At 46.9% G+C, this 17,794-nt stretch overlaps 1 protein-coding gene across 2 annotated transcripts in view; it reads right to left on the bottom strand.

Moving 5' to 3' along the window:
* KCNQ3 (potassium voltage-gated channel subfamily Q member 3) overlaps positions 1 to 17,794 on the bottom strand; it is a 272,131-nt gene that overhangs the window by 52,327 nt on the left and 202,010 nt on the right. For both annotated transcript variants that reach the window (XM_059723739.1, XM_059723741.1), the window contains exon 2: positions 614 to 704. In XM_059723739.1, the coding sequence (XP_059579722.1) occupies positions 614 to 704 (91 nt within the window). The remainder of the gene's footprint in view (positions 1 to 613; positions 705 to 17,794) is intronic.

Below are 17,794 nucleotides of genomic sequence, written 5' to 3'. Positions count from 1 at the left end.
TTTGTCTCGTTTTCTGCAGCGTGAAAAACCTACATTAACAACAGGGGAAACTGGTTTATAGAGCGACTCGGACCTATCCTCCATGCCTTAAACAAACAGGGTGAAAAGCAGAGAGAGAAGGCTTTATTTTCTCCAAATTCTTTTAAGGAAAGTCACCTTAACTGTGATGTACAGCATTAGCCAGGAACACTATTTTTCAGGAGGAAGTGTGATTTTGAAGTTGGTGCCATCCCTTTAACCAAAGCGTGGACCCAAGAGAAAGCTGCAAGAGGTAGCATGTGGACTGACCTTAAAAGCTGGATTTTCAAGTGCTCAGCACTGACCATTGCTCCCAATGAATTGCTCTCATTGCTCCCACAACAATGTCCAGTGGGAGAAGTCAGATCTATAACTTAAAATCCCACTTTAACACCATAGGACTCCGAATTTTTTCCCCACTCACCATTTGCTTTTATTCCCAACATTAGATCTTTTATGTAGTGATGGCCACGTATCTGACCCTCAGTACACAAAAACATGGTCACTGCATGCAGGCCACCAAGCTCTGATGGTGCTGAGTCTTTGTTCCTGCTGAATGGGTGCAAATGTGCCATTATAATCTCCGTCAACTTACCAACAGCAGCAGCCAGTCTCCTGAAACAGTCTCGTATTCTTTGAAAGTTGTTAGGACGGCTAAGATCAAACACCCCAAAACTATGAGAAACCTGGAACAAATAAAAGGAGAAAACAGCATTGTTACCTCTGAATCTACTTGTTTAAAAAGGGACCATCTAGCATCCCACGCGGAGGCCTTAAAGGGTTTGCTACTTACCATCAGTGAGCAGTGTGGGATGGGCTCTCATTGAGATCAAAGGTTCTGAACCTGGGGAGTCACAAAGAGGTGTCAGGGGGATTAGGACCGCTTTGCTCTTCCCATACTGCTAAACAGGGCATGGTGCTGGGTACATCCCAGAGCTGTAAGGTCCTGTTGTTGAAAAGGACCCACAGTGTGGAGAGGGTGAAGAGAATTTTATTTATTAATTAATATTACTTAATTTCATAAAAGCCTCTGGCCGTCACTACAATTTCAAAAGTTCAATGGGAGGAGAAGAGAGGAGGAAGAGCATATTGTTATGGTCACGAAAGGGATTTTAAGACATGACTGAATGATGGCAAGGGCCTGAATGCGGTGACCCTGACGGTCCCTCAAGCCTAGTGTTCCTATGTTCATGGACATTTCATTTGTGGATATTACCTCCCGTCTGCACTGACTGTATGCAGGATGCATAGGTCTCACCCCCATGATGGGCATTTTAGAATTGCATATGCCAATAATTAATAATGAGATGGCACTGCCATAACAGCAAAGAAAATCTATTCAGCACGCACTGAAAACCAGAAACACTGCACGAACAGTTCCATATGCTGGGAATTTTGGCACCAATACAACTTTAGGGAATACTCTAGTGCTCTCTCTCCCTACTATTTTGTGCAGCTAAGGAAAAATAAGGGGTCAGAGATGGGAACAATCCTAAAGACAAAGTTCTGCTCCTTGACGTACTTGATTTATGTTAAAAAGCTGCTAATATTAGTTCCAGGCTATGTGAACAGAATGGCTCTGAAGAAAATCTTTCTTTCCAGGTCACTTTGATCACTCAGACGATATCAATATGGCAACAGGAAATTGAGTTTTGTGACAGATGAGAAACAGGGCAACTTTAACTCTCACCGCTGTTACATCTGAAAGAACCACATTGAACCATCTCACAAAGGAGTTTCCAGGCTCACTGTATCCAAAACTGCCTGCTGCAAGGGAGATGGTTATCAGCCAAGGTGCACTGGGCACCTTGTAAGGCAAGAAGGCCCTAAACCACCCCCCTTCCAACAACAATGAACTCTATTGTTCTTGGAAGCCATGCCAGAGCATCCTGGCTAGGAAGAAGTGCAAAGGACCCTTTGGAGGCATTGACCCCAGTTCCCAACTATTGCAGGCACCCATGTCATATAGACCTGGTTCACAAGCTGCTCACACTCTACCTAACACAATTAGATTTCTGTCCTCCCTGCTCCCGGACCTCGCAGCTCTGATATTCAGAAATGTCTTCATCTCTCCAACCTGAACGTATTCCTGGCCAGTTTATACCTCATTTTCTTGTGCCAACGTACTCCTTTACCCACAACAGTACTGCTCCCCGCTTGGTGTTGGCCCCATCAGACGTATGTAAAAAGAAACAAGACATTCCCTCTGGACCTGGTTGGGGAATGAGTTTGCCCCCTACAGTAAAATCAGTGCAGGGACTTCCCCCAAACATCACCTCCCGTACGGTGGCCCGTACCGTCATCTCTTCCAGTAGCCAGCAGAGACATTACGTTCCCCCAGCTATGCTCTGCAGAGCTGAAACAGGGCTGACAGACATCAGTCCCAGCCTTTTTTCCCTGGCTTCCCTGAGCTCTCTCTTTCTCTCTTTTCCCCAATATGATTTTTGTGACAGAAGGTGCTACACAGCTCCCTGAGGTTTTTTTTAATGAATTTCTTTATGGATTCCAAACAATGAAACAGTCTTCTTACCCTGGCACGGTACTGATCTGATTTACTGATTTCATTTCAATCAATATTATTATAGATGCAGCAGGTAACGCTGCTTATTATTAAAGTTGCTTGCCACTTCCTTGGGCTGTTGCTGATAACTTTACCCAATTTAAAAACTGTTTGGGCTGATGTTTTCCATGTCAGGAAAATTGCCTCAAGCTGGAAAAACCCATTTTAGACAGTTCAGCTGTTGCTGAGAACGAGATCAGAGAAAGGTATGTTGCTTTACCTGCATTAAATTATTCTGGCAACTTTTGCCTTTTGAAGCAATAAAATCTCTCTCTCCATGCTAAGGAGCAAGGTTAGACCCTGGGAAGGTGTATACCTTTTGACGGGGTTAGAAGACTTTGGAAGACTTTGCTTTCTATCTCATGGAAAACTACAGGAAGAACTGAGATTGACTGGACAAAGAGCCTGGATCCAAAGCAAAAAATACTAAGATAAAACAGTGTCTGAGGAGGGAGGTTGAGATTGGGAGACAGCAAAGACAGAGAATCATGACAAGGACAGAATGAAGAAGAGAACAGGTAGATCAGGGAAGGAGCAAAGAGGTAGGTAGAGAAATGGAAATGTTTGGTCCAGGAAATTAGGACTTAGAGATGGAAATGAAGAGCTTGGTGGAGGGGTCTTGGGTTGGGAAGGCAAGGAGACTGGGAGTGGACTGAGCAGCAGAGCTGGGGAAGACAGAACAGGAAGAGAGACAGAGTGGAGGAGATCAGGAAGAAAGGATTAAATCTACGGAAGAGTTAATTAAACAGTTGATGAAATATTCAGGGGAAATCACTGTTGCAGAAAGATTTCACTAAGATTTGACCCTGAAAGACCAAGGAGTACCAGGCCTATATTGAAGATCAACCAAAATAATGTTTTTCATTGCATTTCCTCTCAAGTGCTACCTTTATTTTAAGCACTGGAGGGTGCTGAACCTCCACAGAGGGAAGGGATCCAGCTCTCCGAAATATTTTCTCCACTGTACTGATCAGTCAACTAGAGACACGATCCACTTGACAACTGGGAATCATAGCAGAACCATCAAAGCAACAAAAGCTACCAAACCTAGAAATCAATCAGCTGGTTGTGGGGAATGAAATAAATGAATAAGAAAAGAGATGGGAATGAAACTAGCTGACATGGTCAATATGAGTGACAGACAGTTGGACACTGAGGCAAGAACCATGGACCATACACACAGCTCCAAGAAGTCACTGGATGTTGCCCAGGGAAAGGGCAAAAGCCTCACAGTTAAAGAGAAGTTCCTGGTCAAGCTTCCTTCTCCAGGACTTATGGACAGTCCTGTTGGTCACTGTCATACAACCACAGAATCACAGAAAGTTAGGGTTGGAAGGGACCTCAGGAAGTCATCTAGTCCAGCCCCCTGCTCAAAGCAGGACCAGCCCCAACTAGATTATCCCAGCCAAGGCTTTGTCTAGCTGGGTCTTAAAAACCTCCAAGGATGGAGAGTCCACCACCTCTCTGGGTAACCTGTTCCAGTGTTTGCTACCCTTCTCATGAGAAAGTTTTTTCTAATATCCAACCTAAACTTCCCTTGCTGCAACTTGAGCCCATTGCTCCTTGTTCTGTCATCTGTCCCCACTGAGAGCAGTCCAGCTCCATCCTCTTCGGAAGACCCTTCAGGGAGTTAAAGGCTGCTATTAAATCCCCTCAGTCTTCTCTTCTATAGACTAAATAAGTCCACTTCCCTCAGCCTCTCCTCAGAAATCATGTCCCCCAGCCCCCCCCCCCCCGCCCAATGTGTGCTGCCCTCTGCTGGACTCTCTCCAATTTGTCCACACCCTTTCTATAGTGGGGGGCCCAAAACTAGACAAAGGACTCCATATGTGACCCCATCAGTGCCAAACAGATGGGAATAATCACTTCCCTTGATCTGCTGGAACACTCCTACCAATGCAGCCCAGTATGCCGTTAGCCTTCTTCCAAGCAAGGGCACACTGCTGGAGCATATTCAGCTTTCTGTCCTCTGTAACCCCCAGGTCCTTTTCTGCAGAGCTGCTGTTTAGCCAATTGGCCCCCAGCCTGCACTGGTGCATGGGATTCTTCCGTCTTAATTGCAGGACTTTGCACTTGTCATTATTGGACCCCATGAGATTTCTTTTGGTCCAATCCTGCAATTTCTCTAGGTCTCTCTGAATCCTAGCCCTACCCTCCAGTGTATCTACTACTTCCACCAACTTGGTGTCATCTGCAAACATGTTAATGGTGCCCTCCATCCCACCTTCTACATCAATGAAGATACTGAACAAAACCGTCCCCAGGAATGACCCCTGGGGCACTCCACTTGATACTGGCTGCCAACTAGACATCAAGCTATTGATTACTACACTCTAAGTAGTCACCAATGCTTCAGCCAGTTTTCTATCCACATTACAGTCCATTCATCCAACCCATACTTCCTTAGCTTGCCTGCAAGACTGTTGTACGAGACTGTATCCAAAGCCTTGCTAAAGTCAAGATAATCACGTCTACTGCTCTCCCCACATCCACACAGCCAGTCTATTCTATGATCCCATGAACTCGTCTTCCTTGCCACAGAGGGAAGAATGCAAAGCAATAGTTTTATATGGAAAGGAAGTGTATTTTGGTTAGGTATCTGGAAAAACTGCCTTACCATTAGACTATTGAGGCAGGGAAACAGACTGCCCCGGGCAGTTGTGGACACTCCTTCACTAGAGATTTGCAAGACGAGTCTGGATAATCATTGGTCGGGGATGACTGAGGAGTTGCATTCTTACATTCATGTAGGGAGGGACCTTGAGGTCCTTCCACGTTATGATTCTCTGCTTCTAGCCTAAACTACATGAGTTGCCCTTCTCCACTTGTATTTTCTTGCCACAGCAGTGCACCAAGCACACAGGAAGACACAAGTAGAGGGCAGACTGACTCCTAGAAGTCCTTTTCGGAAGGTAATACAAGCAGAGAAGGGCAGCCCTTCTGGGACTGAATCTGCCTGCTTTATCAGTCTCCTGTGTTTAGCTCTCCTCGAGTAACGCTTATCGGCTCTTTGCACCAGAGAAATGAGTGCTAGAGATCTGACCTGCTTTTGAAGGCAGCTTTAATTTTTTAAGTGTAGATGACCACCATAGATATGCAAGTCAAGGGAACCAGAAAGTTTTACGGTCTTTTTGCTTTCGCACCTCCTTAGGGATTTTTATCTCTGAATGTAATGTAATGACCAATCCTTCCTCTTCCCTTCCACTTTTGACATAAGCTTGTACAGTCAGTAATTGCAAGTGGAGATGCCAAGTGACCCGAGGTTTTCTGGGAGTTCCTGTTTCTGGACGTGGCTGTCCTAGAAATCAGCAAAGCTCATGATTTATTTCAGAAGAAGGCTGAGACAGTGCCAAGGAAGGGAAGAGTGAACAGAAAGAGAAATGGAGAGAAATGTAGCCAGGATCTCAGCAGTAGGTCCTGGAGAAGCTGGAAAATGGACAACCTGGCATGCTGTAGCTAAAGGTGGGAAAGGGTCTCTCATGCACCAGAGAGATTCAGGTGTTGGGCACCGCAGTCACCTGTGCTAGTACTCACACTCACCGCTCTCTGGAGGATTCACTACTGAATGTCCCCATAGAATGAGGATGGGGCAGAAATGCCAGATTGAAAACCCAGGTACAACAGTGGATTCTTAATATACGTAAGAAGCAACGGTGTATGCTTCATCGGTGTGTTCACCACACATGGCCCCTCGAGGAAGGGATAATAAGAGACCTGACCTCATGCTTAGGTGATCCTTGGCCTTGCATCCAGAGGCACAACTGGCCAGGAATGCACCTGGGGCAGTCCTTCTTCCCCCTGTACCCCTGGCTCCAGAGTCTCATGCAGTGGGGACCATGCAGAAGCAGTGGCTCAAGTTTGCTGCTGCTGAGAGGAGACGTCAGCTCATTTTTTTGCTGCAGACGCCCACATCAAGTGGACAAAAAAAACCCTTCTGATTTCAGCAGCAAAAATAACAGCCAGCATTTTTCTCAAGCAGCAGTGAGCTCTGCAGTGGCTCTACAGAACTACATTTCCCAGAATGCCCTTCACTTACTGACATGCTCCTGTGCTGTTGCAGCTACTTGCTGCAGAGGTTGGAGACAGAAAGTGCAAGAGGAAGCACAGTGGGGAGGGAGAGATGGAAAGGTGAGGTGCCCCCCACCTTTCCATTCTGGCATCCCCTCCGCTAGGCAGCAGCCAGGGCTTGTGTCCCACCTGCCATCCTTAGGCTACTTCTCATGCCTGAACGTGCCCAAAAGGCACCAGGGTCTGAGCCCTGGGTGGCAGCAGTGGCAGAGGTCAGGCCAGCTGTTGCAATAGTGGCACCTGGGCTAGCAGTGGTAGTGACTGCCATCTCTAAGTGATGCCAGGGCTGGTGCCCCAGGTGTCTCATTATGCTTCTGGGTGGCAGAAAACACCCAGAACGCCAGCTTATTTGTTGAAGCAGGCCAGGGCCATTATCTCTGTCCAAAGGGGAAACTGAGTTTACAAGAGATTTCCTCCAGCCACTTATGAGATAGTCTTAGTCAAGAATGGGACCTGAGACTCAGCGCCACTGTGTCCTTGCAGGCCCTGATACATCACCCAGTCGGTTTTGGTTCTTTAACCACCGCCCCTTAGATTCAAACCTAGATGTGAGACTCCATTTTCCCTTATCAACCCTACTGGTCATTCAGCAAAGGACAGAGCACAAACGCAACTCAGGCTAAGCCATGGTGGGCACCAACCCCTAGTAGCTAGACTGCATTCAGGGCATGTCTACACCAGGACAGCAATAAGTTCTGGCCAGCATGGCACTGAGCACACCCACGCATCTGCTCTTGCTTCTGTGCTCCAGAACTGAAGATGTGCCAGCGAGGCTGCTCTGGTATGTCCTTCTGCAGCCACTGCCAAGAGCTCCGTCTCTGCTATGTTTGAGAGCAGCTGCTGGGGACAGCCCCGGAGAGGCCTTCTTGCACTTTTCTGTGGTTGCAGCATGCAAGTTGGAGTGATAGATGAGGACGTTGCAAACTTTTCCAGCTGCAACAGACTGCAGCAATGGGGTTGATGTGTCCTTAATGGTTAATGAGGTTATTGATGGCTCAAAGCCAAAGGGCCTGATCAACCATTAGTAGGTTCCAGCTCCACAGATAATCCAACCAGAGGTATCATTACCACGGATCTATTGAGCTTTAATAAGGAAGTTATCCTCTGTGGAGGCCCAGCTCCTTGTCTGTAATGTCCTGCTTTGCAAAATGGCAGAGGGTCAGTGTGGATTTTGTGTTTTTCTGCTCTAGTCTCTGCCCTGCCTGGAGTTTATCAAAATTGGATTTCTCTCTGTTTTCCTAGGCTGAACAGCTTTAAGAAAATGTATAAGCTTCCCTGTTTGGGAGATGACAAGACTGGTAGAAGAAATCTGTGCTCTTTAAAGTCAATCTTGTAGGAGCAGCTTTGAAGTTAGAGGTTTCCTATGTTCCCTCACATACAAGCCAAGAGGCAGCTTACTGACTAGTGACACCTCCTCCTCCTCCTCCCTCTCCTTCAGACACGTTCTTAAAAGCTTTTTGCATCAATGCCCACAGCAACACCACTGCAGATTTCCCTTAAGAGTCTGATAAGCTGGTTCAAAATGTGTCAGGTTGGCACTATCAGGCTGCTCAAACACCATCCTTCTGGACTGTCAGTGCCAGGGGACCTTTCCAAAGAGTGGCCTGACTTATCTGTCTGGTTCTCTGGGATCCAAGTGCAAAAGAGCTGTTTTTTTCAACTTTGAAAATAAGAAGTGCTTTAGGCACTACCAGTCTCCTGACTTGTGTCCCGAGGGTTAGGCTTAAAATCCTCATGGGAAAAGATTGCAAGAAGCCTAGACTACCATACTAGTATACAGAGGCATTCTGCAGTGTCCGTACAGAATCCAAGGGGAAACTGGTGGGGATGATTGTGTCCCCTTCCCTCCCACTCTGCTGATAGCCTGAAAGTCCTCGGAGTTGCTTTCTTCTTGAAGTCTGAATTTTATTTATGTAAAAAAATGGCCTCTAGCTTGCAGCTGGACTTTGCCTCCTATCTGCTCCAAGGTATATGTTTCCTTTGGAGGCCTGCAACTGACTTGGGCTAGGGACAGACATTACACATAAACCAGTTTAAGTAATTAGAAACTGGTTTAAACCTGTACCAGAACAGAAGCTCAGCGCACGTAAACCTTGTAGAATGGCTGGAAGATAAACCTTGTTGAACGTAGTATCAATATCAGACTCAACTGATTATGAAACTTCTATCCCAGACTCCTCCCTGGTTCAAGTTAAATCACAGTCCCCTAGCATCCCAGCATGCTTTCCAGCCCTGGACTTTACTGTGCTGTCTGCTCAGCTGGGAATGCAGCCCAGTCTACTGGGGGGGGGGGATTGACCCCCCCCCCATACCCTCCCGGCAAACCCTAGCTGGGTTCTGGGGCCAGGGAAGGCCACCGCTCAAACTTACTGGTGGCTGTGCCTGTGGACTATGAATCCCAGAGGCACCTGGAAGCAGGAAGAGGAACTGATTAGCATCCTTACAGAATCCTGTTGCTGTGATTTTGGACTGCAAATCCCAGAGACCTTGGGTGCAGCAGAAAGAGGAAGCAAACTTACAGCCGGTGCTGGGTACATGCCAGAAAGCCATGCTCTAGCGCCCCCCGGCTTCTGGCCTGAGCCACTGCAGGCATGTGGCTGCATTTCCTGAATCAAAGGTAAATGTCTAATTCAGCGTCACGCTTTTTGACTGTCTGTACTTAGCCTGGATGAACAAGAGGGGGTGGTACAAATGAAAACAAAGTGTATTCAGGGAAGTATTGACTTGCAGCTCTGTCCACAGCAGCATGAAGGGAAATGGATTTCTAAATGGGGTTGTTAGTCATGAAATTCAGCAGTCTCCAAATCTGACTTGGTTTGAGGTTGAATTTCCCCTGGTTAGTGTGGTTTCGAACAAGCTGTAATACTTTTGTGTGAAGACAAAAACATGGGAGGTCAAATGAAACTGGATCTCTATTCCTCCAAACAGTGTTGGGTCTCCCCACTCTTCAGGAAATTTAATCTAAGTTTTGGTTATGTAACAGCGCCTGGCATCAACACGTGACTCAGTCCTGCCCAGATTAAAACCCATGAGAGGGAACATCTTCCTGAAGGTTTCTTCACATCACACACTGTTCTGCCAAGAGACTGAAAAGGCCCCAGGGTCTGACCACGAACCTAGTGAAATCCTAACAAGCCTATTACTTCTTCCTGGCCATTCCTCTGTAGACCTTCCCCATTGCTCCCCCCTCACCATGAGGTTGGTAGGTGAGAGGGAGAAGAAGGTATTCTCATGTTCTAGATAAGATCAACAGAGGAAACATCATCTGTTTCATCTGGTCAGCTGCCTTTACCTGAACGTCAAGGCTGCTACAATTCTGTTATTTCCTACCCTCTCTCTCTCAAGATCACCTGAAAGCAGATGGGTTGAAGAGCAAAATCTTTGTTCCACTTGAAAAAAATTCTCTTTTATCACAGAAATTAGCTGATAGGCATGCTAGGCCTGAGTCCTTACTGTCACAGTGAGCAGAAGCTGGGAAAAACAGTATATGAATATCTAACGATGACAATGAAAGTGAGGGTCTGACATAGTCCAGGACCGTTCTCTGTAGGCAATAATGAAAGGCTTCCTGATGATATTAAAGGAGCCGATTTCAAAGAGCAAGTAGAAAGTCACTTCAGGTATTTTCCCTGCCTGGATGCATTTTGTGCTTCAGAATTACACATTTCTGTTCTCACCACTACCCCTCTCTGCCCTGACGCAGAGGATCTCCAAACAAACAAGGGGAAAAAACTATGACCCTCATCCCACAGTCAGTGGATTCACACACCGGTGTGAAGCCACCCTGAAACCCAAGGAGGAACAGCTACAGGGGAAGTCAAAAGCAATGGGACTTCATAGACTGTGCAGGAAAAATGGTTGTATATGCAAAGGCCAAGCTTTCCAAACACAAATCCACATAATGAAGGAAATTCACACTTAAGAGGCAGATTTATGTTGGCCAAACCATTAAAGTTTAAAGGGAGTGCCAAGAAAGGAAAGTAAACGGTGGCTCAGGAAATGCCTTATCTGACTGTTCCTTTGCACCAAGGCCACATGTTGAAAAAGATATCATAATCCACTATTCACTGAGTAAATTCTAAGTGTGTTTTTAAACAGTGAAATCCCAATATGCTTCTAGAGCAGGGGTGGGCAAAATATGGCTTTGTCCAGCCCGTGGCGGGTCCCTTGGTTCTGCCTGGCCGAGGAGCATCCTGCCGCCCCCTGGGCATGCAGCAGGGCTGGGGCAGCTCTGCAGCTGGACTGCCACTACTGCCGCCCCCAGGTCCATGGTGGGGACCAGCACACAGCCCTGACCCCGCATGCCCCATACCAGCAATTGGCTTGCCCATCTGGGCTGAGCAGTGGCAGTGGCAACTGCTGCTCAGTGCGGGGCAATAGTGGCTCCTCCCCCTTGCCACTGCCAGCGCTTGCACGTGTAGCAACATTGCCATCACCTCTGGGCTGCCCAGTAGGGCAGCAGTGGCAGCGCAGAGGAGATGCAAGGCAGCTCTGCGTGGGCTCTGGGTGGCTGTACCAGGAAGTGGTTGTGGGGGCAGGGAGATGGGTGCTTTTACCTCGTGATGAGCAGCAGTTTCTCTCCCGTGCTGCTGCTGCTGAGCCTGGGTCCCAGCGCCTGCTCCAGGCTCGCCTATCTGGGTTGAGCAGCAGCAGCAGTGGTGGCACAAGGCAGAAACTGTTGCTTGGCATAGGGGGAAAGCAGCCCTCTCCCCCTCACCACTGCTGGGTAGTTTTTGGTGCAGCTGCCTGGAGCCTGCACTGCACCAGGCTGTCCTACAGCTCCATCACTGCTGCCTCTGAGCTTTCCCCCCATGCTGAACAACAGTTTCTGCGCAGCTGCTGCTGCTCAGCCCAGACAGGTGAGCCTGGAGCTGGCATGAGGCGCGCAGGTTTGGGGCTGTGCGTGCTGGTCCCCACCACTACCATGGGGCTGGGGACACCAGTGGTGGCAGCTGGAAGGAGCTGCCCTAGCCCTGCTTCATGCCCAGGGGTGACAAGATGTACAATGGCTGGGCGGTGCAGAGCAGGTACAGGTAGGATGGGGGAGGCGCCGCAGGGTGCGTGGGCTCTGGGCTGTTGCAGGGCAGGGGTGATGGCTGACCAACCCAGGGGTGTGAATGCAGGGGCTCCCATGCACACCCCACATACCCTCAAACCCTCCCCCTGCAGAACCCACTACCACACCCTCCCCCACACACAATCACACAGCCCGCAAACACCGTACCCACCCACACCTTCCCCCCCACTCATACCTGCACACCTCTGGGGGATCCCCACTCACTGCTACATGCACACAGCACACATGCAACCACACATACCCCCAGCCACCCTCCCCTCCACACACCCCACAGCCCCCCACAAACCCCATACCCACCCACGCACACACTCACTCACACATCCTCACAACCCCTGCATAGCCACCGTACACATCCACACATACTCCCATACCTTCCCCCAGACCCCACATACGCACACACCCACAGCCCCCCAACAAACCCCATAGTGCCCACCCATACCCCTCACCAACCCCATAAGATACAAGAGTAAGACTTCATGTTGAGCTATTATGCAATCACTTCTATATATACAGCAAAAACAAACATATCAGGACAACATTTTTTTTTAAAATAAAATTAAAATATATTATTATGGATGTTTGATTTTTAATACATAATTTGTTTTTTTTCTTTTCCAGTTCCAAATGCAAACCCCCTTCCCAAAAGGAGTACTTCCAAGGGCAAGAGGAGGGATTTCCAGTGGCAAACATCAGAGGTTAGGGGCAGGACTTCCAGCCCCAAGATGGCAACCAGGGGGCGGGGCCACCCTTGCAGCCCTCGACAGCTCACCAAAACTCTAAGTGGACCTCCAGCTGAAATAACTGCTGGCCCCTGATCTAGAGCCTGGGATGCTGAAAAGAGAGATTAGCCAGGTCTCCGGTTTCTTCCCCCTTCCCTGTGCTCCATAAAGACCGTTCTGCAGAGGGAAGGACCTTCAACAGGAGAAGAAGATTTGGGCCTAATTTTCATGTCTCATGGGGCTGTGAAAAATGTCAATGAGGCCTAAGGATGCGTGAATGTTTCTATGGCTGACCTTGCCCACCAGCCTAGTTTCCAGGGCCTGCTACAACAGACACAGTCCTGGTGACTCAGCTACAATAGGCAGTTCCATATTGGAGGAACACACTCCCCCCACTCCCAAACATACCTAACTGTCTTTTAACCACAGCCATTTCTCTTAGATGGAGTCACTCAACATGACTTAACATGATGGTCATTTATCCCTCCTTGTTTTTCCGGCAGCACTGCACATTAATTCTGCCCAGTCAACCTCAATCCATAGCTAGTAACTGCTCAGAGACACAGTGGCACTGTAATACAAACCTATGTCACTTGGCAGGGAAAAAAAGCACCTCTCTCACAGAATACCAACAGACTTTTGAGATTCTCTCCAGCAGATGTGCTACCATGACCTTGCATGAAGGGAAGGAGAAGGTGAAACAAAGGAGATGATTTAACTAGTTTTTTCACTCCATTGGGTCTACCATGAAAAGCATAAAAGAGCTAAACATTTATACCAGCTGAGGATCTGGCCCATAACACCATCTTGCTAACAAACCAATGCAGATAAAATGTGTCAAGCTAGAATCAAAAGTAAACTAGACTTTGAGGTCAATTTAACCTGACACTGTTTTTTCCAACCATTTTTGATCTCAGACTGTCACTTCAGTACACTCCACAGATAAGAAATGGTCTACAGCTTGGAACTGTTAGCCAGAAAACAAATTCACAACTCTTAACCGTCCATGCACCATGCAGCAAAGCATTAGCTGGAGGCAACATTCCTTGGCAAAGACCTTTACAGAGACGGACAACATGACAAGGTTTTTTCTTGTGCTTCCAATGCCACCTTGGAATCACTTGTAACCGCTCACTCAAACATGATCCAAATGGACCATAAAATTCTGTGAATTCAGGAATCATCCCATTCAATTGGATTGAGAAGAGCTGCTCCCTTGCAAATCCCCTTCCTCATCCCACCCTTGACCTCCTGTAGGTAGAGACCAGCTCAGGGATTGCTGAAGAACATAGTTTTGATGACATGCAGATATGTTCCCTTTTCACTTTCCATGCACATTTGATAGTGAATTACGAGCGGTGTTAAAATGGCAGATGAATCATATCCTCTTTGAAGGTGAACCTTAGATAAGCAATTCTGGGGTCTTCATATATTCTGAACTTTGATTCATTCATCCAAGCAAATAACACGCGGTATTGTACCTATGGAAATCTGACTTGAATTTAAAGTATTTCTTCTGTTCCGCATTACCATAAGCAATTAATCAGCATTTGAAAAGTCAGGATGATCTGTAAGCAGGCAATATTTTATTTGAAGTCTGCAGCTGAAGTTCTTAGAGGAGATTATCAGCCTTCACCAGAGCAGCCTGATTTTATTCCTGAAACATTTTAGCAGCATCTGTAACAACGCTGTTTGACATAATAGACGATGGCTCCATTTGCTCAACAGACACGCTAATATCTCAGATTGTATTATCCCTGTTTAACATGACAGTTTCAAATGAAGACAATTCTATCAAACTTCCAGCAGAAAACAATGTTACAACATGGCATTTTCTTAATTTTTTTTGTGCTCGTTCTTTTGTTTTTTAAAGGCAAGAGCTGCATTAAGTCAATCCTGCTGTCCTAAACAATGGAGAACGTGGAATCATTATATATACTTACAACATGAAAATGAGCAGTTGTGTAGCTAGAACCCAGTCTAGCAAAGCATTTCAGTATGTACCTCACCACTGAGATTCTCAGGCTCAAAACTTAAGCCAGAGCCTCATCACTGAGTGTTTTGATGAGTTTTAGTATTCAAATCATTGACATCTTGTACTAATATGAGGTCTTCTAGACCAGTGGTGCTCAACCTTTTGGCACCATGGGCCAGATGATGGTGTGGAGCTGGTCTGTGGGTTGGGTTGGGCCACACATGCCAGAATCATGTCCTGGAGCCCAGCACCAACCCCTTCCTACACCTGCACGCTGGGATTTGGCCCTGGGAGCCTGGCACCACCCCCTCCCACCACCACACACTGTGATTGGGCCCTGGGGACCCAGTGCCCTTGCTCATGACATCCTGCAACAGGATTAGGCCCTGGGATCCAGCACTGCCCCCCATGCTGGGATTCGGTCCTGGGGCCCAGCACCACCCCTGTGCACTGGGATCCGTCACTTGATCCAGTGCACAGGGCCCAGGGCTCCCCATGGGTCTGGAAATTTGGCAGTGGGGTAGTGGTCTCACCATTTCTGGACCTGGTGGGAGCCCCATGGGCTGAATGACATGATGCCATGGGCCGGATCTGGCCCACAAGCCAGGGATTGTGCGCCCCTGCTCTAGACCATCAGCCCATCAGTACAGGCTTGTTTTCTATGATATAATTTCTAGCCCTTTGTTCTTTTACATTTGTCCTCAATAGTCCACCCCCAAGACTTATAACCATTGTTGTTATGGTTGTTGTTCCCAGAGTTTCCTCTGTGCTTGTTTCATAGTAGCTAGGGTCAGGAGGGTCCTGAACAGATCATCTAGCCTGACCCCCTGCCACAGGCAGGAATGAATGCTGGGTTCACAAGACCCCAGACAGGTGATCATCCAACCTTCTCTTGAATATGCCCAAGATAGGGGCGAGGACCACTTCCCTGGGAAGTTGGTTCCACATTTTGGCCACCCTAACTGAAAAATATTGCCTTCTGATCTCTAAACTAAACCTATTCTCCATTAGCTTATGACCATTGTTCCTCATCACGTCTACATACGTGACACTCACGGGGAGTATCACGTCTCTGGACCGGCTTGAGATGCACCTTTGGATGCATGACAAGGTATGGCTGGCCTTGCTGGCTGCGGTCTGGCATTGGCAGCTCATGTTCATCTTGGAGGCAATAATGACTCCGAGATCCCTTTCCGCCTCTGTGCTTTCAAGATGGGAACTCCCCAGCCTGTATGTGTGCTGTGGATTCCTTCTTCCAAGGTGCAGCACCCTGCATTTGTCTACGTTGAACCCCATCCTATTCTCATCTGCCCACTTTTGTAGTCTGTCTAAATCTATTTGCAGCCTCTCTCTCCCTTCAAGTGTGTCCACCTCGCCCCACATCTTAAGTGTCATCAGCAAACTTGGACAGCGTGCTTTCCACCCCTTCGTTGATACTTCCTTGGTACTGCAGTGGCTCTTTTGGGTGCAATTTAATCACTGATGTTGGGAGTCAGATTAGGTGACCTTTCCGGTCCCTCATCACCTCTTGATTGAGTTGCTCTTATCTCCTGCTTCATGATATGATGCCTTGGTGTATAAAGGCAAAAATTGCATTGACTATTTTTGCTGCCAATGGCATGGCAAGCCACATGTGATTTGCTGCCAACCCTCGTCTTGGCTTTTTCTCATCATCATTAATGCTTTCCATGCTTTTCTTTCCTGTTAAGTATTTGTATTGGGTCCTTAAACAACCATCATGCATTTGGCAGTGGCATACTTCTCACATCCATAGAACTGATTCATATCTCTTGGCGTATATTATGTAGCTGTCATTCATCTTAGCAACAATGCACAGCACTAACCAGCATTTAATCCTATAACTTTGCCAGTCATTATGTATGCCACTGTTGGAAACAAAATTTTGCCTGGAAGATCTGAATTGATTCCATTAAACTAGCAATAAGCCTATTAGGTCACCTAGCCCATAGCATCATAGGAATGTAGGGCTGGAAGGGATCTCAAGAGATCGTCTAGTCTGCTCCCCTGCACTGAGGCGAGATCAAGTTTTACTAGACCATTAATAGGCATTTTCTAAACTTTTTCTTAAGAAAACCACCAAGGAGGAAATCTTACAATACGTATAATGAAGCTCTGGCACTGGCTACCACTGTAATAGTTTGCATTTTTTCCTAATATCCAACTGAAATCTTCTTTGGCACACATTAAGTTGATTACTTTTTTTCTTCCACTACTGGCCAGCAATGAAGAACAATTGATCTCTGTTTTCTAGCTGTCCATGCAAGACTTACACAATTCCCCTCAACCTTGTTTTCTAGACTACCCATATGCAATTACTTCAACTGTTCCACATGGACAGGTTTTCTAAACTTACCCCTTATGATTCTTATTCCTGTCTCTGAATTCCCTCCAGTTTGTTTGCATCTTTCTTCAAGTTTGGTACCCAAAACTGGGGACATTATTCCATATGAATTCACATCAAAGCCTAGTAAATGTGATAATCACCTTGTGTATCTTACATCCAACACTCCTATAGTTATATCAGAACACGATGTGCAGTGGCATCACATACTTGGTTTACATTCAGTTTGTGATCCACCATAAACCCCCAAGCAAAACCACTGGAGCTTGAACTATTTCACTATGAACTACACTATAGGAAGTTACTCTAGGAAGTTATTCAAGTGGAATGCGAGGAAGTTTTACCGTCTCTCCTTCTGCATCATGAACAATTCCTCTCCCTCTTCGATGTTTGCATCTTTCAAATTTGCAACGTCATGTCCCCAACTTATCTGTTCACCCATATGACGTACATCTGGGAACAATTCTCCACTGCCTTGCAGTCAGACATAGCGGATGGTCATAAGAAGTCAGTCATGGCTGAATGGTTCACAACCTCTTGACTCCAGTGTTAGAGCATAAAAGGCCTGCTCTAATGTTGAGAGTTGCCACGGCTGAAATAAAGTCCCTTGAAGTCATGGAAGATCAGGGATAGTGAAGCTGAGCCCTGCCATACCTTTCCTGTACATTAATTGCATCTAGGCCCTTTCTTATCATACTGTTATGGCAAGGATGTAGAAGTGGCTGGTACAGGAGTGTAAGTGGCCTGACCAAGCTGCAGAATTAAGCCCACTGTTCCCATATACAGACATAATACCGCCTCAACTTTGTACTACGTTCTTTTTCTAAGAGGTCATTATAGAGCATAGGACGCCAATCTTTTCCCTTCCCCATTCCTTAACAGTAATCTCTTAAGGGAAGTTGTGATAAATTTAACATAACACTGGACAAAACATTCGCAAATGGGCAATGGGGAATAATTTTCTCCTGAGAGAGAGGTGGATTGGATGACTCAGCTGATCCCTTCAGTTTCTTGA

Source organism: Alligator mississippiensis, chromosome 3, assembly GCF_030867095.1.
Source record: "Alligator mississippiensis isolate rAllMis1 chromosome 3, rAllMis1, whole genome shotgun sequence".
NCBI lineage: Eukaryota > Metazoa > Chordata > Crocodylia > Alligatoridae > Alligator > Alligator mississippiensis.
The sequence above is the reverse complement of the archived record's forward strand: the minus strand, read 5'-3'. Positions and strand labels throughout refer to the sequence as shown.